Raw genomic sequence first — 18,095 nt, forward strand, 5'->3', positions numbered from 1 at the left:
GCTCAGCTCTATGCCCGACGTTCCTCAGAAATCAGGCCCTTTTTTGGACTCAGTTGCACTGGGTGAAAATTGTACTCCTCTGGGCTAGCAGCAGGGAATCAAGGACATCTAGTACAATTCCTGCTGATAACCACAGGAAAGATGCAGATCGAGTAGCAACTGACTCTCTGAATAACTAAAAGTTTCAGAGCTAATTTAATATATCTGACATTTTTACTTTCTTGCTTCCTATAACAGAGTATGCAGTTGCCTGACTCAACCAGGGTTTATGATATACACCATTTTGGACTGACTCATTATGACATATGGGTTTTTTTTGTTTATCTCCTCCCCTTCCCCCCTATTTTTGAAGCCAACAAAGGAGCATTTTTGTTCAGAGCATTCTCAACATAAACTTCTGAGAACATTGGGGGGTTGGAAATCTGCAAACTGTTGAAATTTTATAACCAAAATAATTTATGTTTGTTTTTTGTTGCTTCAGCATGTGTTGAAACAGACCAGTCAAAGTCACTCAGAAAAATCTTTAGATTCAGTCGTCTACTAGGCAAGAAGACTGTAAAAACACAAGCCAATGACTGCACATTTTCCTTCGATTGCTAATGAGTCACTGACATATATATCTAATACTGAAGCCACAATAACTGACACAACCAATGACATGTTTGTTCTGGACGGCGTGGGGTGTCAAGGAGTGACAGTAAGGCCCCCTGTTTAAGAGAAGCAGGTAAACACTATTATACTTTTATTTAGGAGTATTTTACTATACAAGGACCATAATCTGCTTTCTCTTGTCCCACTGTAAATTCAGAATAACTTCACTGATGTAAACATATAAAACTTAAGTTTGATGACAAGTATGCATTTGTCCAGAAGATATCCTGTTTTATGAAAGTATGGATGGATAGTTTTTCCAATGCTAAAAACATAACCAAAATAAAATCCACATGTCAACACAGAATCATGCATACTCAAAGTATTATGGACTTCAGAATTCTAAATGACAAGACTCAGATACACTATTAGTGATACAGCATAACTTTGCGACAGCATTTTTTGCCTGATTCTGCAAATCTCTGACCATCCTCAATTTCCACTGACATCACTGATAAACTCTCAGCACCTTGAAAGACTGGGTCCTTTGGTTACTATTATGAACCTTAAACATTACGACTCCAGTATTTCATTATGTATTTTTCTTGATACATTTGACAGTACCAATTTCTGGTTTGGCCTCTCTGGCCTCTTCTGCATTAAATACAAGCACATGAGTCTGTTTCAGTCTAAATAAATTGAACTACTGTATGTTGGAAATTTATTTCCCCACTTTTCTTTTATTAAGCTCAGTCTTTTATTCACACAAGGTGAAATTTACACCCCCTTCCCCACACAAAGCCCAAATAAAATGTGCAGAACAATAAGAGGGTCAAAAGAATGGACTACACCCCCACAACTTACAGGTCAGCTCCACTATTCCAGATCCTGGACTGGAATGGGAGAGAGGGGGTGGAGAACCGTTCTTCTGCATCCACTCTCCATTGGTTTTGGCCAGTGGATGTAAGCACAGATGCAGTGCCCATCTCAATGCTTCCTTCTATTCCAGTATACAGGGAGCCAGCATGGAATCCTCCATCTTGCTGCTCTGCCAACTGCAATACACTATAGGGGATTTGATGACCTCTTTCATCAATGGGTGAATTTCACCTACAATGCTGCAAAAGGTTGTCTTGACCTTAAGTCAAAAAACCATCATCATCTTTTGGTGAAATTATCCCTCCCTCTGCCCATCATATATGTAAAATTAGACAATGTAGTTTGGGAACTGGGGGTTAGGACAGCCACATCTCATGTTTCAGTGTCTAGCAATATCACCAATTCATGTCCTCCAAACAATTTAGAAAATTCTTCTAGTAAAAGAGGGAATCAAAACCAATGTAAATATGAAGCAGAAACTTCAAAAAATCTTTGAGGCTGTCAGAAAGGCTCAGTAAGAAGAACATTTTTTCCCTTCTTTGCTTTATAATTCGCCTTTAATCCTTCTGTGTATATCAATTCCTCCTGACCCTTAATATATAATTAACAAGCTGTTCCAGCAGTACTACATGTAATTCAGTCATGCCTCAACCTTAAAAGGAAAATCAAAGTTTATTTAAATACATTAGGACACAGGAGAGATCATAATACGGAAGCAACAAGGCACTTCAGTAACACAGACTTCTCAGCTAGTGGAACTGTCCTATAAGATGACTGTCGCTGCATATTTATTTTAATAGTATATGACTCTTGTCTAGTAGATTTACAATAATGCTTTAAAACTTATCATTAATTAATGATTAAAATGTATACAGTAATGTAACCTAAATACTATGGTTTTCTATAGTGTCTTTCATCTGAGAATTTCAAAGCACTTTAAAACATTAATCAACTTGAAATCCATTTGATATATACTAGGTATTGATATCCCTATTTTGTAGCTGGAAACTGAGGCAGAGTGAGGTTACAGTCTAAATTTTCAAAAGTGATGAGTGGTTTCGGGTGTCTTACTTGAGATATTTTAAAGGGGCCTGATTTTCTGAGGGTGGGGACTCAGCACTTTTTGAAAATCAGGCCTCTTCAAGCTGTCTCCAACTGGTCACCCAAAATCATTCATCACTTTGGAAAATATAGACCCACAAGACTTGCCCAAGTTAGTCAGTGGCAAGGCCAGAATAGAATCCATCTGACTCCCTGCCAGAAACCCTCTTAGGCCCTTTTTTATAGGCTTTGTATCTTAAGACAATTTGTCACATGCTTGTCAAACATTGTAATAAAAACTTATTGGATTTATAAAATTGTGTCCTCTGGCTGGTAGGATACTAGTGGCAATGAATTTGCGGGTCTCAGCCTAATAGTTTGTTAGTCCATGTAACAAAACTCCAAACAAACAGAAACAACACAGCTTGGCAATATCTGATCAGGAGAAATCCAGGGCTGGAATAGTAGGGTTGTGGCAAGTTAAGGGGAATGTGAACTGGTTGTGTGGGGAAACTTGCTCAGAGCCTGACTCTCAGTGCTCATACAAATGGATACATCCATGGACAAATTCGAAAAAGAAAAGCAAGGGACACTGAACCAGATTTTCAGCTGGTGTAAATTGGCCTATTTTCATTGAAGCCAATGCAGCTAGGTGAATTTACAGCTGCTCAAGGCTTAGCCCTCTGTGTTTAAAACCATAACCACTTCTATGTGGTTCATCTTAAATCTCTGCACAAACAGAGGTTGTTTACAGCACTCAGGTTCTCCAGAATGCTTCCACTACATAAGTGTCTTCAGCCTTGTAGAAGGTGAACACCCACCAACACCTAGTGATCAGGTGGGGATTGGCTGGTCATCTGACCATTGAAAACACAATACTGCCCTCCAGTGCTCCCACTCCAAGGGTTTCCAGTCCTCCCCTTTAACACAGCAGGGACTTTGAGGTCTGGGCCCTTGAATAGTGGAGGTCTTTTCCAGTTGGGATCTCACCCATGGTGAAGGCTCCTGTTGTTATAAGGTCCTCTCGGAGTGGGTAGGCGAGCCGGGGCTCATACTCTCCATCGGGCTCTGGTCCAGGGCCCAATGGTGGGGCAGCTACACTCTGTACATTGGGGTGCTAAGCAGCTGCCTCCCCCCCACCACTTTCCTATCCCAGTCTCCTTTAGCTTCTCAGAGTAAATCACAGAATCTTCAGTCAAGTCTCTGACCTGCACACTCAGTCACCTGCCTAGCCTTGAGGTTTGCTCAGGTCTGCATTGTCACGTCTCAGGCAATGAGCACCTGGGCAATACTTTCCACTCAGAGTATCCATCTGCTCCCTTCCACTGCCTGCCTCCCCTGGAGCTATGCCCAAAGCTGTTCCTTAACCCACTGCTCTCAAGTCTGGGGTTTGCATACCCCATCACAAGCCTTTATTTAACAAAAAAAGCAAGGAACTGTCTGAGAGATCAACTCAGTCTTAGGGTATTTCTAGCACATTCTAAATATTTATAAAGTAGCCATGGCATTGCAGTACCAGTATCCAGGTACACAAGTGATCTAGTAATTGTGAAGTCCATAAATGCCTAATCGTGCCAATAAAAATGCTGTCATTAACCCTTTCTGAAAACAAAGATGTTTTAAATTAGCATAATCCTCTGGGTCTCCTGATGACATTTTATGTCTGATTTTTGTCTGTCCATATAAATTTTATGGTTCTCTGGGAAGAGATGGGGTAATCTTTTGTTCCTTTAATTGCTGTCTCTGATTTATATTTACAAACCGCCAGTGAACCAAAATCCTAAAGCATACGGATTATGGAGACGGGTGGGATAAAAGATCAACTAAGATCTTGGCTACATTTGTGGCAGAGTGTAATGTATGTGTAGCTACATGCCATATTGAAAAGCAGACTGTGTCCACACTGTGATGTGTAGCTACACATGGCAGGGATAGGCTTTGGCAGGGGGCAGACAGCAGGGAAAGTCACTGCAGTGGGGAGCTGCCTGAGTCTTTCCCTGCTGCCCCCCCCGCCAGAGTCTTTCCCCACTACCAGAGCTTTTCACTGAGGCAGTGGGAAGGCAGCACAACATTATACTGCTTAAAATAGCAGTGTAGACGGGGGAGGCACTGCTTGGGTGTACAGAGAGCCATGTAGAGTACATACCCTAAGATTCTGGCATGTCAGTACTCTACACGCCTAAGCACTGCCTCACCATCTACACTGCTATTTATACCCGGGCTAGCTGGGCAGCGTCTGTACTCTACACATTGCCATATATGTAGACATACTTTAAGTGATCTAGGGACAGAAGCCCTATATATTTAACAGTAAAATGTTCAAATCAAGTTGATCCTGCTGCTGAAAGCTGGGTGCAATAAATTCATTTATTTCCCTCTAGACCTGCTGGAGTTTTCTCAGTCAATATGACGGAGTTCAGTGATATGAGGGAGTTCTATTGAAATCAATAGTGTTACACTGGGGTGAGACTGCTGTGAGAGAAGAATCAGGCCCAGTCTCTAGGATTTTCCTTGTTACTACAGTTAAGGGTGTATCAGACATCTGTAAACAGACAGACACAGAAAGAGAAACAGGATTTCCATCTGACCATGTTTTGCAAACATCCTCACTGTCTGATTCAGATGCAGCTGAAAAGAGAAGGGTGTCCTTGTTATGACTCTCAGACTGAGTTCTGACAGCAGAGATGGGGACTAAATGGCCACTCTTAAAATTAAGGAAATGATAAATTGTTCCATGCTAATAAGTAGAACTTCAATTATATTATGGCTGAATTATAGCTACATTAGCAGTCTGATTTGGGTAATCACTTGAGCAATGAAGAAGCACTGATATGCCATTGTTTGGGTCTGGTGAAATGTATCTTTGTCCATCTGCACAGATCTGATTACAGAACTGCAGTCTAGTTCTGCAACCCTGCCTAATAATGACTAGAACCTTCCTCCTTAAAAAGTCCCATTGATTTCATGAGACTACCCAGAGAGTAAGGAAAATCCCACCTGAATAAGAGTGGCAGAATCAGGCCCATAGGGAACACAATGAGAGGCACTGACTATTTTATACCATTATGTCTAGCAATGATTCCAAGGTGTGTTTATAGGTGTGTATTTGTGCGCATGCACGCGTCTTGGTATTTCCCACATTATAAACCAGTTGCTCGCTGAAGGCACTGAATCTTCTTCAAGCCTTTCAAGCAGAGTTGGGATGTTTTCTACTGCCGCGAGATACACAAAATTGAACAAGAAAAGAGAATAAGCAGAAATTTCTGTCTGAGAAGATTCATCTTGAGGTGGGGCAACAGAGAGAAAGTTCCCTTCCTCCACTTTTCACCACATGGAAAGCAAACCTAATAATCTTTGGCGCTTAAGTTAAACTTCCAAATTTACAATGTTTGAGTGGGTTAGAAATAAGACAAATAAGTTTTCCCATCCCTAGGATAGAGGAAGTTTAGCATATTACCAGCTTTCCACAAAAAAGGTTAAAAGCTACCACAACGGTTGTGTTTTTGCAATGCCTTCCCACTGATGGTTCAGATGACTATTGCTAAATATCAGTGTCTTGTGTCTCTCTGCACTCTTTTAACCTTTGATCCAGTCCCATATGGGCTTCATCATCTAGAATGTCACAAGCACAAGAAAGCCAGGAAAACCACCAGAGCAAAAGCATCTCTGTATACTCACGAATAATTGACTGACCATGGACCCCAATGAGTTAGTGCTATTGCAAAACTGAAAGCCATTTCAAAATTCTTTCCAAGGAATGTTAACAGGGAAGCAAGTAAGAAGCTGCTGTCACAGGCTATTTGGAGCCTTTTATTAATACGCTAAGAATTCAGCATTATGATAGAGAACTAGAGGATTTACTGAATATTATATCCAACTTAGTTGCAGGTCAGTAGAGAACTTTTTAACATTTCCAATTGTCCTTTCTCCCAGCATGCACTGGGTCTGATAGAAAACCTGGGATGGACTGTTCACGGGCTCTCTCTACTTCAATTGTCCCACGGACCTGGTCAAGAACACAGAGGGGATCTTTCTGGGTCATTGCCTACAATCATTTTCTTTCTACCAAAATGGTAGAGAAAACATGCCACTGGACTTGATTAATTTATTTGGGGAAAGAGGGACTTCTTCAGCAAGTGTGTCGTGTTATTTTCAGCAGACAGGGAAAGCCTTCACTTTCTAAAGCCTGTACAAGCGCAGCTGTTATATGTTGCCTAAATACCATCGTGATTGGTTGCTTTATAAATATTCAGATAGGTAGCTATACAGGCTGACTAGATAAGATATAATGACTTATTATTGCATGGATTAAGAAGAATCAATATGGTTATGGATCCAAGGTATAATCTACTACATACAGCCAACATTTTCTCATTACACTTCTTCACTCTAGAGAGAGATTTAATTAGATTCCTTTCAGATATTTTTTCTTTCCATTGCTGTAATTTCTAAACATGAGTATGTGTGATATCTCTTAGTTTTGTGCATACAACATTTACACGAGACCTGGAAAAAAGTCTTATTCAGTGGAAGCTTGTAGGAAAAATGTTAAATCTCAGTTTCTCCATAAATGAGAAATATTTTCCAGTCTATGTCTCTATTTTCACTTGGCATACACGACTACTCTGTTCTTTGATGTGCTCACTCTGGATTTGGAATGTTGTTTGCACAAGGAACAAGGCATGAAATAAGTCATTACTGGGGGGAGAACTAAAACTTTTTGGCTGGGAGAGAAAATGTGGATTTCTCAATTCCCCCAGCCTGGACAACAGTTAATATTTTCTAATGTATGTTTTATCCCAAACTCATCAGCATTCATTTAAGCATACTGCAAGAGAAAATTCCAACAGCTGTTGCTAAAGATGCCTTTTGCACTATGTACCTCTTGATGGGACTTGCAATATTTCCAAAAAGAAAAAGGGGCCCAAGGACAGATTCCATGTGAATGATAAGCTGTTTGCACTACTGAAAGTCTGCCATAAATAAGTTACAAGGCTCAAGGAAACCCCAAACCTGAAACAATCTGTGATTGTGTAATTTTTGTGACTGACCTCAAACTTTAAAGTTTAAAACGACTCTAATATTAATACTTTACACTTATCCAGTGACTTAAATCTGAGGCTCTCAAACCACTTTACATATATCAGTAAATTAGGTATTTCCCAACAAATCTGGGAGCGAGAGGACTATTATTATTGTCCCCAGTGCTAAGATACTATGGTAAGGGGGGGGCCCATAACAAACCCTAAGATAGATACATTTTAATAATAAGAGTTTTACCATTGATTTCAATGGGAGCCGAATTAGGACAATGCTGAGAGCTTTAAAAAAAAGTCCCACTCCTCACACACAAACAACCACAGGCAGGTTTATAACCTATCCTCAGATATATTAGTCTATATACCCTTAATGGATTAATTCCATTCTTTGGACTTTAAAATGCTGGGTCCAAATTCTGCCTCCGATGGATGCATAGAACTACCAGTATAGTCAACTGGAGTTGCATGTGTATATCTGAGGTAAAATATTGGCTTTATATTAATAGCAATCTATTAATCAGTATGCATATGTAAGCGGGGGAATGGTCCCGCTATTGTGGGGAACTTTCCTGGCTTCTGCACTACCCCGGTGAAGTGGGCTAACGAAAGGATCCGAGTCCTCGCTCCCACTTCCTTTACCCAGAGGCCTCCCTGCCCTTGAGGACTCCCCTTCCACTCTCCTGTCTGGCAGAGTCCTCGTAAACCCCAACAAGGCTGGGCCCAGGATTCCTGGGGGGCTTGACCCCCAACCCTGCTGTGGTCACCTAGGACAGGGGCTAGGGTGTCCCCACTCCGGGGTACTCTCTTTGCACTGGGCACCTCCCTGACCCACTGATCATTTTATACAATTTAAAGCAAATACAAGTTATTTAATTAACAATTACTTTTAAAAAAGAATAAGGAAAAATGGAAAAGGTTAAAGGAAACACATCACCCTGCTCTGAGGCAGGGAATATCACAAGCAGTGTCTCTGGAACGTCAGGGCAGTTCACAGTCTGTTCCTTGTAGGTCCCGGGCCTCCTTCTCAGGCCCTGGCTGTGCTGCAGGGACGCTGTGGGTTGGACACTTGCTCTGGCGGTGGCCACACGCTCTCAGGCTCTAGGTGGCAGGACCCTTCTTCCCAGCGTCGCCCCCGCCCTGTCAGGGTTACGATCCCCTTCCAAGTCTGGCCTGCAAGGCCTCTTGGCTGAGGTATCTCCCTGCGCTGGGCCCACTGCCAGGGTCCCCCTCACTCTCCCCAGCTGCTCACCGCACCCAGCTCCGGACTGCTCCAGCCCCAGCTCCAGCTCCACTCTGCCTCAGCACGGCTGCTGCTGCTGCTCTGCCTCCAGCTCCCTGGGCTGCTTCTCTGGCCTCTCTGGCTCTGGTTGCTACAGCTCTGCCCCCAGGACAGGTCTGCTCTGCAGGCTGCTTCTGTAACTCTGCTTTGGGGCTGCAGCTCTGCTCCCAGCAACTTAGCTCAGGCCCCTGCTCTCTCCTGGCTGTGCTCTGGCTTTGGGGCTGCAGCTCTGCTCCCAGCAACTTAGCTCAGGCCCCTGCTCTCTCCTGGCTGTGCTCTGGCTTTGGGGCTGCAGCTCTGCTCCCAGCAACTTAGCTCAGGCCCCTGCTCTCTCCTGGCTGTGCTCTGGCTTTGGGGCTGCAGCTCTGCTCCCAGCAACTTAGCTCAGGCCCCTCTCTGTCCTGGCTGTGCTCTGGCTTTGGGGCTGCAGCTCTGCTCCCAGCTCAGGATCTGCTCTCCCTGGGCTTTGTCTCTGGCTCTGTGGCTGCGCCTCTGGCCCCTCTGGATCTGGCACGGTTCTGCTCTCCAGCTCAGCTTGGGCCCCTGCTTTCTCCTTAGCTCGGCCCCACTCAGTCTGACCCAGGCAATTCCAGCTCACACGGAGGACGGGACCTCCCTCGCCTCCTGACCCTCTGATTAGCCTGCCCGCCCGTCAATCAGGCTGATCTGGAGCATTGGCCTCTCCCCATTGTTCCTGGGGACTGTCAGTCTCAGGCTCCTGATTTGCCATCGACCCTTCCCCTTTTAGTACTGGGAGCAAGCCAATCAAAACACCCCCACTGAATGTTAGTAAGGGGGCAACAGTCCCCTTACATTCCCCCTTGCTAAAATACTGCCACATCCACAATATTCACACCGGTACATCCGGGCCCCATAGTAACAACATATACCCACATTATTTTATATCAACAACCCATTAACAATTATCAAAAGAACATTTAACATATTTAACATTCCACATCTACTTCTTAATACCATACATAACAATATTTATTAAAACACTACATAGAACCAATAACATAATTATTTTTAAGTCTAACAGGAAGTACACCCTTATTAGCCCTCTGCGACCTTCTTAAGACTGGTGGTTCGTTACCCATATTTTCTATTTCCCTATCCTCAGGTAATACTGGGTCAGTTTGAAGGATCTGGCCATTCTCGTTAGGGTTTGGGTTTGCCCCACTCTGTCCCCCTCTGTATTCGGTTTGTGGGACTAGAACCATTTCCCAATTGGTTTCAGCCTCCTCGGGGTGTACTGATCTACGCCTCCTATGGTCCCTGTCTGGACTAAGAGTGCAATATTTCAACTGGTCCCTATGTACTACTCTCTCAGGACCTCCTCGTTCAGGCTGGTTAGCGTACACTGGCAGTTCGGGATTGTTGTGGGTGACCACAGTGTGGGGATTTGGCTTCCATTTGTCCTGTATTTTATTACATCTCCGGCCTTTATGGCTACGAACTGGTACACAGTCACCAGATCTGATGAGAGCCCCACTGGACTTGCTATCATAAGTCCTTTTCCTACTTTGGGCTGTGTCTTTAGTTGTACTGAGAGCAACTTTCCAGGCTGTCTTCAGCCTGTCATGGTGACCTTTGACCTGGTCATCATAATTGGTCACCTCATCCTTAGAAAAGACTTCTTGATGCTTCTCTGGCAACGCCCTTATGTTAGCCACATGTGCAGGAATCAGCCCTTGGCGTGCTGCTTGAACTGGAACTGGCAGTCTCCCATCACATCTTTCTTGAAGAAAGGTAACTCGTCCTCCCTTCTCCCTCGTCACCGGCAGCTCATTTCCTGGTACACAGCTGTGTTCGTCAAGGATCTTCCCTCTCCAAGGAGGAATAATGGTCTTCCGTTTTCTGCCCACTTTAACATTTCCCATATGCCTTGTGGGGCCCAGAGAAAGACTCTGCCTCTCCGCTCGAGCCAGTACTTTACTCAGCACAGCATTCTTCGTAGAATGCTCATGACAGTTCATCCTCCTGGTCCCTTTTCCTGGTAAGAGTAGCTCCTTCAGCTTACTAATGATGTTCATCCCTAGAATCCCTGGGACTCTTTCTCCTACATGGCTCCCTTTTGAGGCTTTGTCTTTCAGGATGAAGATGCATTTTCCTGGCAGTGTCTGGCCCATATACTCTATGTCTGCTTCAAGGCACCCCACCACTGGGATTGCCAGTCCATTAACAGCTGTTAGACGTACAAACCGTGTGCTGTGCATGGTCAGGTCCTTGTCCTTCAGATATTTTTGAAAATGCGACTCAGTAATGGTGGTGACTTCTGAGCCAGTATCTAACAAACATCTGGTCTTCACCCCTGCTATACATACTTCAGCAGTTAGACAGTCTCCAAATGCTCGCTTACAGAAGTCGCTAGATATGCTGGCACTGCCCACGTTCCTCTCAACACTGTATGCAGAGGGATTTTCTACGAAGGACAGGCCTAGGAATCCTTCTGCCACTGCTTGGCCTTCTACTGTAGATGGACCACTTGCTCCTGGTGCCCCATTGGTTTCGAGTGCCTGGGACTCTGTTCTCCTTCTCAGTGGACATTCTCGGCTAGTATGTCCTGGCCTTTCACAAGTGTAACAAATGTATCTTCCCAGCTCGTCCTTCAGTGGGGCTCTTCGGGATCCAGGTGCCCTTGGATACTTTGGCATACTAATGGGATTTTTTTCTTTCATCAACTCGGTCATCACTTTCAGCATTTCCCCCTGTTGGACCGCCAGTTTTTGGACAGCTTCACTTAAGCTTTCCAATGTTAGCTCTGTTTGAGGCAGGGCCTTTTCCCCAGCAGCTGCATTCACTAGGCCCCCACTTCGTGTATGGGGGTTAGGCTTGGCCGCCTCTGCCACAGGAACTTCCTCTTCTTCTGACCACATAATGGCAGCCTGCATGAGTTCATGGAACTTCTTACTGGGCTCTTCTTTAAACCTCCTTTTCATTCCACGTCGGAGGGAGTCATCACGGAGCCCCAGCACCAACTGCTCTTTCAGAACCGTATCTGGGTCTGGAACTCGCTGAGGGTCTCGCCGCTCCACTTTGCTCATTCTCTCCTGGAGGTCATATGCGTATGCCCGGACAGTTTCACCAGGCTCCTGCTTTTTCTCAAAAAACTCCTTTAGTCGGGTTCCAATAGGTACCTTGTCTCCATACACTTTTAGGAGGAGTTCAAATACCTTTTCCACATCTTTCTTGTCTGCCACTGCCATGAACTTTACTGTGGCCTTGGCCTGGCCCTTGAGGTGCTCCTCTATGAAGTCCACATGATCTTCTTCAGGTACTCTTAGCACACGCAGAGCCGCCTTCACAGACTTGACCCACTCCTCTACTGTAATGTCTCCTGGTCTAGTCGGGAAGCCACCAAACTCCGTGACCTTCCGCTCCAGTGGGACATAAATAGTAGGGGGTTTCTTAGCTTCTGCTGTCTGTTGGTCTATTACTGCCTTGGCCAGCGATAAGGCTTCTCTCTGTTCAGTTCTAGCTTGCTGTAATGCCTCCGCTTGGTCTGATAATCTGCGCTGAAGTTCAGCAAACTGGGTTCGTAGTTCTTCAATTCCAGCCATGGTAGGGTGCTCAACCAGGCCCGGACCGTGCTACTAGAACTTAACCAGAAAACCAATGGGATGGACCCTGTGGATAGGATCCTGTTCGTGACGCCAATTATGTAAGCGGGGGAATGGTCCCGCTATTGTGGGGAACTTTCCTGGCTTCTGCACTACCCTGGTGAAGTGGGCTAACGAAAGGATCCGAGTCCTCGCTCCCACTTCCTTTACCCAGAGGCCTCCCTGCCCTTGAGGACTCCCCTTCCACTCTCCTGTCTGGCAGAGTCCTCGTAAACCCCAACAAGGCTGGGCCCAGGATTCCTGGGGGGCTTGACCCCCAACCCTGCTGTGGTCACCTAGGACAGGGGCTAGGGTGTCCCCACTCCGGGGTACTCTCTTTGCACTGGGCACCTCCCTGACCCACTGATCATTTTATACAATTTAAAGCAAATACAAGTTATTTAATTAACAATTACTTTTAAAAAAGAATAAGGAAAAATGGAAAAGGTTAAAGGAAACACATCACCCTGCTCTGAGGCAGGGAATATCACAAGCAGTGTCTCTGGAACGTCAGGGCAGTTCACAGTCTGTTCCTTGTAGGTCCCGGGCCTCCTTCTCAGGCCCTGGCTGTGCTGCAGGGACGCTGTGGGTTGGACACTTGCTCTGGCGGTGGCCAGACGCTCTCAGGCTCTAGGTGGCAGGACCCTTCTTCCCAGCGTCGCCCCCGCCCTGTCAGGGTTATGATCCCCCTCCAAGTCTGGCCTGCAAGGCCTCTTGGCTGAGGTATCTCCCTGCGCTGGGCCCACTGCCAGGGTCCCCCTCACTCTCCCCAGCTGCTCACCGCACCCAGCTCCGGACTGCTCCAGCCCCAGCTCCAGCTCCACTCTGCCTCAGCACGGCTGCTGCTGCTGCTCTGCCTCCAGCTCCCTGGGCTGCTTCTCTGGCCTCTCTGGCTCTGGTTGCTACAGCTCTGCCCCCAGGACAGGTCTGCTCTGCAGGCTGCTTCTGTAACTCTGCTTTGGGGCTGCAGCTCTGCTCCCAGCAACTTAGCTCAGGCCCCTGCTCTCTCCTGGCTGTGCTCTGGCTTTGGGGCTGCAGCTCTGCTCCCAGCAACTTAGCTCAGGCCCCTCTCTGTCCTGGCTGTGCTCTGGCTCTGTGGCTGCGCCTCTGGCCCCTCTGGATCTGGCACGGTTCTGCTCTCCAGCTCAGCTTGGGCCCCTGCTTTCTCCTTAGCTCGGCCCCACTCAGTCTGACCCAGGCAATTCCAGCTCACACGGAGGACGGGACCTCCCTCGCCTCCTGACCCTCTGATTAGCCTGCCCGCCCTGTCAATCAGGCTGATCTGGAGCATTGGCCTCTCCCCATTGTTCCTGGGGACTGTCAGTCTCAGGCTCCTGATTTGCCATCGACCCTTCCCCTTTTAGTACTGGGAGCAAGCCAATCAAAACACCCCCACTGAATGTTAGTAAGGGGGCAACAGTCCCCTTACACATAGCAAGAGAAAATGTATCTGGATACTAAAAGCCAGCTATGAAACTGATCAGGCTGATTATGAGATTTTGGCCTCAGCTAATTATATCCACAAGGGTTCAAGAGCTGTTACTGAACAGCCACCATATTGTTTATTTTTCCCTTGGCTCTTGCAAACCTCCTATATTTTGGTTTACAACTCCTTTCGCTACTCACAAGGCCCTCCCTTTGCATGATTGACTCATCCTTCTGGCCAATGATGGCTGAACATGTATGTCTCTGTATTATGTATTTTCTATACACAAAGAGCAACCAAGTACTTTCAGGCTACATTAACTCCATTTTATATTAAGAGGACAACAAAACGAGAGAGAAGAAAAGTAGGAGAGAGCACAGTGTGTGTCTCCTCTCCAACCGGCTGTATTGTATCACACTTGAGGACAAAATGGCTGCTAAACTCTTCTCACAGGAAGAATTTTTAGAAATTGGAAAGGTGCAGTACATAGAAAACAAAATACATACATTTCATAGCTACAGCCCCTGAAATCTGGAGCTCATCAGCCATGCTTAAAAAGCAGATGGAAGGCTTTGCGTTTCTGCCATCAGAAACTAGGCTAGCCATAGGAAGCATTGCAATATCTGAATTGAGCACTCATTGAGAATGATGGTGGGGAGGCATTCTGATATATGTATTACAGATCACAAGTCATCGATCCCATGGTACTCAACTTCATGAGAGTGGTGATGTACCAAACATTTATTTCAGACACCGCTGCTGCATCCCAGGCATATATATATATTACCCATCCACTGCAACTACATACCAGATCCCAAATGGAACAATTTACTGGTATGAGACTTCCTACTGCCTGCCCTAAGCTAATGGGATGGAGGAAGTGTTTACAAGAACAGAAGGACATATGGAACTCACAACTTGAACGAGGTATGTATTATACTCTACTAAAAAAAACCCCCTTCCGATGTGAGTTACTGAGATTCCCTCAATAAAGAAAAACATCAATAGGAATAATTGATATGTCAATGTTTTGCTAACATGATGAAATCCCAACAAGTGCTTCTGTTCATAGGGAACAAATAAAGCTCGGAATCGGCTGCCCACAGTTCAGTGCACCACATCTGAAATTATCAAAAGGAAAACAACTCCCAAAAGACAGAGAGATGCAGAGGCAGACAGTAAACTGAGAAGATCAGAATCCTTTCCGTAGACACACAATAAAAACAAATGTGAAGCAGCAAACTGATTCTCAACATATACACTGTAGGTGAGGAAAGCCCATTTTTACTGGTCCCATCACACAAAAACTGAGCTATTTCAGAGGCTACAGCATTAATTAGGGCTAAAGTGTGCTGTTCAGGCACAGCCTACAGTAGTGGGCAGTGTGGGATATTCCATCCCAGCAGGAGCACCTGGAGGCGTGCCACAGGCAGGCACAGTGCTGCCTGGAGTGCAGAAGAAAGCACAAATATTACTCTTTGATGGGGAGCAATATGGGGCTTCAATGTCCGGACACAAAGCCAGGTGGCTAGTTGGCATTGGGGGGGCAGAGCCACAGTCATGCCACTCCCAGCCCTCTCTGGGCTTGCTGAGTTCTTGCATTCAAGTGACTTGGAGAACAGCAATTGTACCCGGCCTCTGCACAGGAGTGCAAGAGCAGGATAAAAGAAAGCTCCTTGAATCTTCTTACTCTATTAAATCTTGTGTACTCACACATGGGCACAAACAATGCCTTAGCGTCAGAGCATGCAGTGATAAGTGATAAGTGCATTTCAGTAAAAGGCCTGTTAACTCCTCCTCTTTCAGACCCTATTATTTTATCTACACACAGACATTCCCTCTTTCTTGCTTTCTTCTCCTGCCCCATTTCTAAAGAATCTCACTCCCCCCGACAATGGTAGGAATGGGATTTAGATGCAACCTGATGTAAACTGACAGCATTTGTAACACATGTGCCCTTCATCATGTGGATCCAACTGGACTGTTTCATTCTGCTTAACATTTATACGGCAGACCTTACCATTCAAGGTGGTTTTCCACAAACGCAGACATGGGGCTGATCTGTACAGTGTAAGTGTCATTGGCTGAATACTCAAACAGGCCATAGTAAGGATTGAAGAGCTCCTGAGACAGAAGGAAGAAGAACTCTCGGGAGGGACCACTGTAGTCCAAGCTGGAAAGGAAATTCAGATAAAATGAGTCTCATTCCTAGCTGTGTGCATTTCATGCTTTGCATCTGCACTGGCTAATGTCTTACTTGCAGACAATAATTTCTAACATGTTTGCTGATGCTAATTCTCCTCTCCAAGGACTACGTTTTAATTTTAGGAAGAGACCTCAGCAAGTCATGATGCATAAGCTGCATTATTCCCCGAGTAGCATTCCTGGAAGGTATCATGACACAGACATCCCTGAATATAGCTTTCTCCTATATCCCCTTTGTTCCATGCGGTAATAATTTGCTACTGCACAACATCCATTCTCTCAGCTGGGCAGCAAGTGAGACAAGACTTCTCACATTTCCTTGCTCTGCAGGGCGCTATCTGCTTAATTCTGAACACCTAGATTCATGGTCTGGGTAGCTCACACAGAGGAGTAAAAGAGGGTTCTTACTTCCTACATGAGTAGGCAATCTGAAGCACATTCCAGTCCCAAGATATCAAACCTTGGGTACTTTCTTACAATGCGTGGTTGTGGTCCCTCAAGTCAAGGATGAACATGACTGGGTCCTAACACAACTCTCTCCTGTAAACTGGTATGGTGATTTTCACTTGGTAAACATGTGCTTTTTTAGTTTTCTGGTGGTTTCAAGTTTATTTGGTATCTTGGGGAGAGGCATTTACATTTAAACTAAGCCTTGCTGTCTGGGTTTATGACTTCTCTCTTTAAAGGGCCACTCTTTCTTTCTTTCTTTCTTTCTTTCTTTCTTTCTTTCTTTCTTTCTTTCTTTCTTTCTTTCTTTCTTTCCAACTCTCCTTTTAAATCAGACCTTTTTCAATTATCTCAACTATTTAAAAAATGCTTCATGAATGCATTAATCCCAAACAAGATGGATTTATTAAAAACAGACTGTCCTGCAATAATGTTAGGCAGCTTTTATGGTTAGTCTAATATAAACCTCCACACAGTAATAAGAAAGAACCACTTGCAGCCATAAATCATTTAATGCCAAAATGGTTTCTGAGACAGGCATTACTTTTTACATTTAATAAATTCAAAGGAGGTGGAAAATTCTGCAGCTGGATCAGCCTACTCTATAATAAGGCTGAAGTTATAGTAGCATAATTGCAAGTGGCTGTATGTCTGACTCATTCACGTTGGAAGGAGGCACAAGGCAGTCTTGCCCACTTTCAGTGCTACATTTTGATATGGCCCTTTAACTCCTAGCAGCTCTGACTCTTAAGTATGCAGTCAGATTAAAGCCATGAAAGTGAAGGAGATTGGACCAAATTATTTTTCTGGTGTAACTCCACTGAAATCAGTGGATAAAAATCTGGCTCAATTAATATAAAGATATGGGGCTAGATTCACTATGGCTGGTGCAAGGTGGTATAAATTAAACCTGCCTGCTTCTCTAAAATCCCTCACAGGAACCCTGCACTGAAGGCTTCTGGGAGATATATTAATTCAACACATTCCCTTCACAGCCAGCGCTGCCCAATTTATGTGTTGTGCTGGCTCCCCCTATGTACCTCACATTGCCAGGAACATGGGTCGTTGAGGGCACTTTGCACCATTAAATCTGTTCACCTCCTCGCTTTCCACATTAGGGTGCCTCCAGCAGGATCTTTGGCCTCAGATTTAAATGAATTCGATTTTTATGATTTGCAGGATACTATGCCAAACACGGTAGAAGTTATTGGGAATTAGGGGGAAATACCTAGGAAAGTTCATTAAATGGGCCATTGTTAGCATATTAGAACCATTCTCCAGATGAGTAAACTGAGACAAAGGAAAGGTTAATGATTTACCCTTGGTCATACTGTAAGGTGGCCGCAGAGTCAGGGACAGAACTTGCTATAACAGAACTTCTCTAACTTTTAGATGACACCGACTCCATAGATGTTCACAAATTAAGGGGTTAATAAAGTCCATAATATCAACAGCACTAAAAGTAACCCCCTTTCTGACTGGTGATTTACTCTGTTTTCATTTTATCTCCAGATGAACTAAACTCTACAGAACTCTTCACTTGATCTGTTAGCAAGTTCAATCCTGTGCATTTTGCCAGCTGCCCC

The 18,095-nt window shown here is 44.8% G+C and overlaps 1 protein-coding gene across 1 annotated transcript in view; it reads right to left on the bottom strand.

Annotated features, from left to right (window-relative positions):
- HECW1 (HECT, C2 and WW domain containing E3 ubiquitin protein ligase 1) overlaps positions 1-18,095 on the bottom strand; it is a 283,590-nt gene that overhangs the window by 34,087 nt on the left and 231,408 nt on the right. The window contains exon 21 of the mRNA XM_065398899.1: positions 15,878-16,030. Coding sequence (XP_065254971.1) covers positions 15,878-16,030 — 153 coding nt within the window. The remainder of the gene's footprint in view (positions 1-15,877; positions 16,031-18,095) is intronic.

Source organism: Emys orbicularis, chromosome 2 (genome assembly GCF_028017835.1).
Source record: "Emys orbicularis isolate rEmyOrb1 chromosome 2, rEmyOrb1.hap1, whole genome shotgun sequence".
NCBI classification, from domain to species: Eukaryota; Metazoa; Chordata; order Testudines; family Emydidae; genus Emys; species Emys orbicularis.